At 36.2% G+C, this 8,474-nt stretch overlaps 1 protein-coding gene across 4 annotated transcripts; it reads left to right on the forward strand.

Moving 5' to 3' along the window:
• Nucleotides 1-391: 391 nt before the first annotated feature.
• Nucleotides 392-8,162, forward strand: FBP (Inositol monophosphatase family protein). Of its 4 annotated transcripts, none has more exons than XM_006854478.4 (13): nt 392-585; nt 704-933; nt 2,350-2,397; nt 3,310-3,384; nt 3,551-3,612; nt 3,705-3,771; nt 3,915-4,028; nt 5,229-5,315; nt 6,029-6,099; nt 6,206-6,271; nt 7,102-7,188; nt 7,638-7,713; nt 7,897-8,162. In XM_006854478.4, the coding sequence occupies exons 2-13, from the start codon at nt 775-777 to the stop codon at nt 8,008-8,010; spliced, it is 1,026 nt and encodes a 341-aa protein (XP_006854540.2). In that variant the 5' UTR covers nt 392-585; nt 704-774; the 3' UTR covers nt 8,011-8,162. The 4 variants fall into 4 exon arrangements, with proteins under 4 accessions (XP_006854540.2, XP_088707663.1, XP_088707664.1 ...); XM_088851538.1 differs by having other exon boundaries at nt 527-585; nt 3,700-3,771; XM_088851537.1 differs by lacking the exon at nt 5,229-5,315.
• Nucleotides 8,163-8,474: the final 312 nt, after the last annotated feature.

The following is an 8,474-nucleotide window of genomic DNA, read 5'->3' on the forward strand; positions in this document are numbered from 1 at the left end:
ACTCGAACACGAGCCCAATTTGGGTCAACATGTCTGGCAGGCAGCTCGTCGACCCGATTGCCCTTACGTAAAACGATCGACAATGATGGAACGGGCCGTATCTGATCCTCGGAACAAACAAAAAGTGCATTAAAACCCAGCGTCGTCAGCATCAACTCACGATCCACGCAACGACACATCACGTCTCCATCTCTTCACAACGCTCGAAACACTAACCGACCATCCAGATATTTTCAACTGGCATGCAACATATCATCCAGACCGTCCATTTACCACGCAGTCGCCATCTCGCCCGCTATAACGCTAAAAAGACAGGCGTTAAGCCGTCTTTTGCACGTGTGGCCCTCGAAGAAATACCTGCTAAACCCGCGTTATCTTTCACAGAGACCACGAAGACTCAGCGATGGCAGGCGTCCGACGCGTGGCTCTCCGACCCTCCATTGCTCAGCGATAGCCCTATCCGGAACCCTAATTTCAAATTTCAATGACCTTTGAACCAATCCCTTATGCCTACTTTTAAGAGCTCGTTAGTGGTTTTGTGGATTTTGAGCTCGTCTGTTTCATTTTCAATGGCGTCCTATTGAGGTCTCTGCAATTTCCAAAACCGTTACAACTCTGCTCATCTAAACCTTGTCTGAGTTGTTTTAATCTTTGTTGAACTATATAATTGGAAGATATTAATGTCATTTTGATCATTTTGTAGGAACTGAATCATAGGAGTCCAGTTCGTGGCCTTTCCTTGGGATTTTGAGGTATTTGAGGGCTGATTTAGCCATGGATCACTCGGTGGAAGCTCACAGGACTGATCTTATGACGATCACGAGGTACGTGTTGAATGAGCAGTCGAAGCATCCGGAGTCGAGAGGGGATTTCACCATTTTACTCAGTCATATTGTCCTTGGATGCAAATTTGTGTGCAGCGCTGTTAATAAGGTGATCCTTTTCCATGAAATATTTATCTTTGTGCTTGTTTTTGTTTTGTTTGTTTATTCATTGTGATTCTCCATTTATTTATCTATTCTCTTTGTTTTTTATTTCTTTACTTAGTTGCTGGGCGATCCTTTTCTTATTTGTTTATTCATTGTAAGAATTTGATCGATATTCTGCATCGTTTTGCTTTTTGTTTTGTATTTAATGGTTCTTATATAATGACTGTATTGATCTTTTTTTTTTTGTGTGCAATAATCTCCAGATTAGTTAAAATTTGGTTTTTATGTTCATTTTTGGCATTTCGTAGTCTTTTTTTGTAGAGAACTTGTGATTGTATTTTTATTTTTATTTTTATTTTTATGTTTTTCTATCATGGCCATTGTTTTTGTTTCAATTTTCTTTTCTTTTTTTTAACCTTCTTTGGATCGTTTCTACAGAAGGTGTGGATTTTATTTATTCGAATGGACCCTTGCAATTTGAAAAAGCTAACTCAATTCTAGAAATTCTCATCGTCAAGTTTTCTTTAAGAAAAAACTAATTTTATTGACAATGTAGAAGAGACAATGAACCTCTAATTTCCTGTTCTTAACAAAATTTCTCAGTAGTTTCAAGAGACCTATTTGAGAGAATTTTTTAGATTTGTAAGGAATGCATTGCAAAATTAACCAAACAATGCAGAAAGGAATATATGGATGAAAAGTCTTTGTTGGTTTCTTAAAGTAAACACAAGATGCCTCTGTTTTTACTTTTGACTTAGAACCATTCATTCTGAGGTTTACAAATAAAAATATCCACCAAGAGAGCACTATTTTGAATCTGAGTTATGTTTAGAAATATTGGGAGTTGGATTGGAGAGATTAGGCTCCAGCTTGGTGGTCGACATCCCAGTTTGGGTGTGGGATGTCAAGTGATCGAACCAGAGTTTGTCCCCAAATACCTAACAATCTGACCTACTTGTTTTTAGGGAATCGGTTTTTTGGGAATCAGGTTTGGGCTGCATTGCTTAATTAGTTGATGATTGCAACATGCCAACACTACACCCTAAGTTCAAATCCTTCAGCTGAAGTGGTGGACCACCCCCAAAAAAGCATAATACTGGAAGAGATTATGCTCCACAATTATATTTGATTAAATTTCTTAAAATAGAAATAAATATTACTAGGAAAGATGCTGTTTAGTTTTAAAATATGTGGAAATACAGTAATTATGCTCTTGAGTTCTCTGAGGAATTTCTGATAAAGTGCAGCATCTGGTGCTGAGAAAGAAACATTAGTGATTCTTTGGGCAGGATTTTGTGTAGTTGAAAATTATATTTTATCAGTATATAAATTTACATTGAAAACCATGACTGAATTCATTTGTGCAAAATAAGTAATTTCAAATTTTCCAGCATTGCCTGATTTTGGCTTCTTTGGACAGGCTGGCCTTGCAAAACTCTTAGGACTTGCTGGAGAGACTAACATACAGGCAAGTATTTCTTTTTTTTTTTTGAATTGGACATTTTTTGCATATATTTGGTGCTCATGCTCGATACCATTTCCTTATAGCAATTCTCACGAATGACTTATGCACTCTGGAGGTCAGTATCATGCATGGACTCCGATGTGCATTATGCCGCTATTTAATATGAGGATTGTAGATGCAGAATGCATGAGCGCAAGATGCTGACAGCACACAATTATATAAAAAAAAAGGAAGAACAAAAAGTGAAATATACAATAAAAATATGTGATTTAGTGAAAATGTCATGCACAGATTACATTGGTTTCAATTGGCAATTCTTTTCTTTAGTGAAATATTTGAGTGGTAAAAACACTATTATCATATTTGGTTACAATATTTACATATGGGGTTGAGAATATATACTTTTATGATAAAAAAGAGTATAAATGTACAATTATATATTGCATCTATTTGATAAATATTTGAATTATTAGAGAATAGATAAGGTTTTAGGAAAATGGTTATGTTGTCTGGAGGATTAGTTTCCCCAAAACTCACAAAGCTTATTTCTTGCACTATAAAGAATTTATTTGGAGTTCAAGAAATGCCCCACCCTTCCAAGATTCAATCTGGAATGTGCACTTTGATGGATCTCAGGACCTGGAAATTTTGAGTTCAAACCAATTGTGTTCTTTCCAAAAGTTGACCTTAGGATGAATCAAATATGTTTTGAGAAAGGTCAGAAAAATTCTCCTGGCTCGGTGTTTTTGGCCTCTGGTCCAAATGTAAAAGTTGGACCTGTAGGACCACCATATAATCGGCCATATGTTTATGATATAAAAATAATATGAATATACCTAATTGAATGAAATTGTGCTTGTTTTCTTACTGTCAATCATTAGTAATAAAGCATTACGACTTCTTTCTGTTATGCAGGGTGAAGAGCAAAAGAAATTGGATGTGCTTTCAAATGAGGTTTTTGTCAAGGCTCTAGTCAGTAGTGGCCGCACGGTTAGTTTTCTGGCGACCTATTTAAACATTCATACACATGTAGATGTATGTTCTCTTAATGTGATAGTTTAAAGTCAGTTTTGCACCCTTTTAGTTGATGCTTATAGCTTTTCACAAGCCCCTGATTATGGGAGAATTAGATGAGTTTTGATCTTTCTTCTTGCAGTGTATTCTTGTCTCTGAGGAGGATGAGGAGGCTATATTTGTGGAGCCATCAAAACGTGGAAGGTATCTGGTGCTATCCATTATTTATCTGGTTCCTATTATATATTTAGTGTGGAGACATCCTGATGAAAGGATTTTTTTTGCATATAGTGCAGATATTGTGTTGTTTTTGATCCACTCGATGGTTCGTCTAACATTGATTGTGGTGTTTCTATTGGAACTGTATGGCCTTCACCTCAATGCTATATTGTTTTCACAGTGAATGATAATTTATGTAAATTGTGAATATATGGTGTTTCTCTATGATCCTTGTAAAGAAAAAAATGTTGGTCCTCGTGACCATCACTGGATTTGTTTTGATACAGATCTTTGGAATCTATACCGTGAAAGACCAAGATGAACCATCCCTGAACGATGTCCTGCAACCTGGGAAGAATATGCTGGCAGCTGGTTATTGCATGTATGGAAGCTCTTGCACGGTATATATATCCCTCTTTGAAGCTCTGTTTTGAAGAATTATATCCTTATATGTATTTCTGATGTAGATTGAGTAATTGAATTATATTTCGTAACATGTAATCATGAAACTATGGAGTTGGAGCCCACTGTTTATGTTGAGTTGAGTCCTAGTTGGATCTAGTCGTATGCTGCTTCTGGTGCATGATATCGACTGCATTTGGTTATATGGGCAACTGTTAACCTTGTGTCTCTTCTAGCTGTCTTCAATTGAGTTTGAGTAATTTAAAGGCTACTTGATTGCTGGATGGCTCTTGTTTGCATTAATCAACTACAAACCGCAAGTTGTATGCTTGTGGGATTGCTTTGTCTCCATCACCATGGAAAACATAAATTATATCAGAAAGAAAGGTTTGACAATACCATTCAATGCTTGCTTAGTTTTCTCAATCTGATAACCACAAAATCTTTTACTGAATCAAATAATAGTGAACTGTTGAAAAAAGCAAAATTAGAGAAAACAGTTTGATATGCATATTAGTTCCATTTAAATCAAACCGATACAGAATGTTCTATTAATATAGTAGAAAAGGGCTACTTTACCTGCATGTCAGTCAGTCATTGTTTTTGGACTACTTTGAAAATTGAACTATAACTCACCACACAGTCACAGGATAATGAACTATGAGAAGACCTCTCGGTATGTATTTTTAAATATTTCTTTTGTTTCAGTTTATTGCACAGAATCTTCTAGGGATTTTTGCCAGCACCCAATTATGGATATACTTTAGGAATACTTTGGGACATTTGAATTGACCAAGGGAGTTATGTTATTGCTCCACTAAAGCAGTTCAGTTGCACTCGTGCTTTTGTGTATTAGTGTTCATTTTGGTGAATGAATAATATTAATGACGTCATGTTCGAGGACATATTCCAATCCGACACTGACATTTCCATGCACAATGAAAAATGTTTTTCTTTTTCTGCTGAATTAGTTAGGGTTACAATAAAAATTAAAAAAACAATAATCATCTTCCAGAATTTATTGTTCTCCCTGTATGTCATGTAACTCTATGTTAGTATGTGAAATTTCCTGATGGTTTCTCTTTTGCATGGTTTCTTTTTCCTTCTCATCAATTGGATTAGATTGGATCATCATTGTAGCAGCAGTCTCTGTGACTTATCATTTTGTCAGTTTGTTTGGTGTGTGGTTCATATTGCAGCTTGTGCTCAGCACAGGAAGTGGTGTGAATGGATTCACCCTTGATCCATCTCTTGGGGAGTTCATACTGACTCACCCAGATATAAAGGTACAAAGTTGTGATGCTTTATGGGCGGTTTATTTGTTGTATTCCTTTGTGGGTTTCCCTGTACAGTAAAATTTCTATTTCAATCCCTTATTTACATCACTTTTTGGCTGATTTAAATGTAGAAGACATTTTTTGGTTTGCTTGTATGGTTTCTTATTGGGTACTTTTTCCAAAGTGACGTGGTTTGGCCATATACCATTAGAGTTGTGGGATTCAAGTGGTTGGAGACTGTAAAATGAGATCCTTAACAGAGTCGAGTGTCTGGGCTTCTAATTTCGCAATATCCATGTGCCAAAAGAAGACATATTTCTCACTCTCTAGATATTTGTTGTTTCCACAGGTTTACAGAAAACCAAGGGCATCGACTCCCTTATCCAGCTTGGGTATCCTAGGGAGGGATTAGATGTTCAGGAATCTCTTGGCTCTGTGTAGTTATACTTCTGTTGCGTGCTTTTTGCTATTTCATATGAACTCCCTAGTCAAAGTGAACAGGGAGGAATTAGATGTTTTGGATTCTCTTCCCCTCATTTTATTTCTTGCTTTGTTCTTTACTGTTATTCTATTTAATAGAAAATGGAAAATGAGTGAAAATAAAAAAGAGTAAGATTTATATACTTATGGGTTGAAATGTTCTTCATGATTTTTTGTCCTGTTTATCTGGTATGTTGAAGTAATTAGCTGATTTTTTTTCTTTCTATTTTATCATTCCCTAGATTCCAAAGAAAGGAAATATTTATTCAGTGAATGAAGGCAATGCAAAGAATTGGGATGGTCCAACTACCAAGTATATGCAACACTTTGTTAATTTACGTTACTTGTTTTAGCAACTATTTGGTTTCCTTTTGTTGATTAGTTGTTTGAAAATAATGTCAATTTACATTGGTTTCCAGGTATGTGGAGAAATGTAAGTTCCCTAAGGATAGCTCATCTCCAAAGTCTCTTAGATACATTGGAAGGTTTGTGTACTCTCAGTGCTTATAAGGGACTGAATGACGACTGTTATTTGAGATTAGTTAAATTTGTTGCAAGGTATCATATTCACTGGTGTGTCAATGCATCCCCGTCTGTTTATCTACTCAGAAATATGTACCTATGTGTTCTTGACCCAAGATATGGACTGTTGAATTTTATGATGGTTACTTAGATTAATTGATATGGGTGGCCATCCTTAAAAATGCAGGTTGTGGGGAATACAACATGGAATAATAATATAATGCTCAAATTACGTCAGATTTCCATGTCTTTGCCACCAATTGAGGCTCGTCCATTCCAAGATGCCTAGTTTGGAGGGTCCCTGCCTCTGTCTAGACAAGATCCTCATTGTGAATGATTTGCAAGACAATAGACTTGATATGTTGGTTATCTGCTAAGGCCGTCATGGAGACTTTTAGCCATATCCTTGTTTCGTCCATTCTTAGATAATGCAGATCATCATTTTAATACCTGAATCTTCTTCCAAAGCTAGAGACATCAATAACATATTGGGATAATTTAAAAAATTATTGATCAAACACATTAGTATTTCAATTGTGTCTCAGCCTTAAAGAGCTATGAGACGATGACGATGTGTGTACATATATGACCTTACTTGCGGAAACATGCATGTGTGTACATATATGTGTGTGTTTATGTGTATATTTGTACTTGAGCACAGAAGCTATTGTGCACTTCAGTTTTTTACCATGGAATGATGCATAAGAAGATTAGAACTTGAAATAATTGTGGTTTTAGTCTTCAGTTGTTTACTTGAATAACCAAGTTTCTCTAACTTGATGTTTTCTTGCAGTATGGTAGCTGATGTGCACCGCACAATGCTTTATGGGGGTATTTTCTTGTATCCTGCAGATAAAAAGAGTCCAAATGGGAAGCTACGGTATGTTATATAAAAGCATTTCATGCTGTTTCTTGTAGATACATGCACTTTTGCATTTTCTTTTATATAAAACACTGTTCAATGGTGCATTTGAGTCTGTGGGAATGTTTCTTGGGACCTTAGTTCATTTTCATGGTTCTATTTCCTTGTTGAAATCAATTTGTTTTTCCACTAAGCTTGTTTAACAACGATCAATTTAGGCCTAAACAAATGTCAATCTGTGATTAGCAATCATATGCTGGTTTCACAAATTTTTCATGAGCAAATTGGCTTTACACACTAGTGTATGTATTAATTAATATATATTGTGTTGCTATAATTTTTATGAAGGCTGAATCAGAGAATCTAGACTTCAGCCCAGTGAGGTCCCAAGTCTCTAGAAATATTTTATATCAACTGTTTCAGACTCAAAAGTTTGTTATGGGACTTATTTTTCTGCCATGAAACAGCGTCCTTTATGAAGTCTTCCCAATGTCTTTCTTGATGGAGCAAGCAGGAGGACAATCATTCACTGGCAAGGGAAGGGTATGAAGCTACAAACTCAAAATGAGTTTGCTATTAAATTTACATCACTGCAACTCATGCTCTCTCTCTCTCTCTCTCTCTCTCTCTCTCTCTGCTCGCTGCACACACACACACGGAGTAGTTTTCGTTGAACCTGTTTATGGGAATAGTTTTGGCTAAACTGAGACTCTGCTGTTCTTGCAGGCGCTCGACCTAGATCCAACAAAGATCCACCAGCGTTCTCCAATATTCCTAGGAAGCTATGATGATGTTGAAGAAATCAAGGCCCTCTATGCAGAAGAGAATGCTAAAGCTTGACTTGTAAATTGATTCTTATGTCAGTTATGTATCTATTCATACTCGATGATCCTCGTTTCACTCATTGTTGCAGTAATTCAGAGCTTTCTAAAACGTCATTCTTGAATGTAACTGGAATTTTCATTATAAGAAGTCCGGTTTGCATTCTTGTAGCATCTTGTGTGAACTCTTTTTATCATTTCATCCCATATGTTTTGTGAACCACAGAATGGCCCAAATGTCCTCCATGAAAATCCTTTTCTTGAAGAGGATTAGGGGACCATTTTAATCATGACACTTTTTTGAAGTGCACTGTGTTGCTATATGCAAGTGCCCAGTGTGTTAGGCCAAGATGTCTGTGAAGGGTTTATGAATTCAAGAACGAAAGAAACCCAAGATGGCTGTATAAGCCTTTTTTGTTTAGGCTCATGTCTCGCAATTTGTGTGTGTATGTGAGAGAGAGATTGAGAGAATAGCTTTATGAG

This window comes from Amborella trichopoda, chromosome 11, assembly GCF_054954075.1.
Source record: "Amborella trichopoda isolate Santa Cruz 75 chromosome 11, AtrichopodaSantaCruz75HAP2 v2.0, whole genome shotgun sequence".
Lineage (NCBI taxonomy): Eukaryota > Viridiplantae > Streptophyta > Magnoliopsida > Amborellales > Amborellaceae > Amborella > Amborella trichopoda.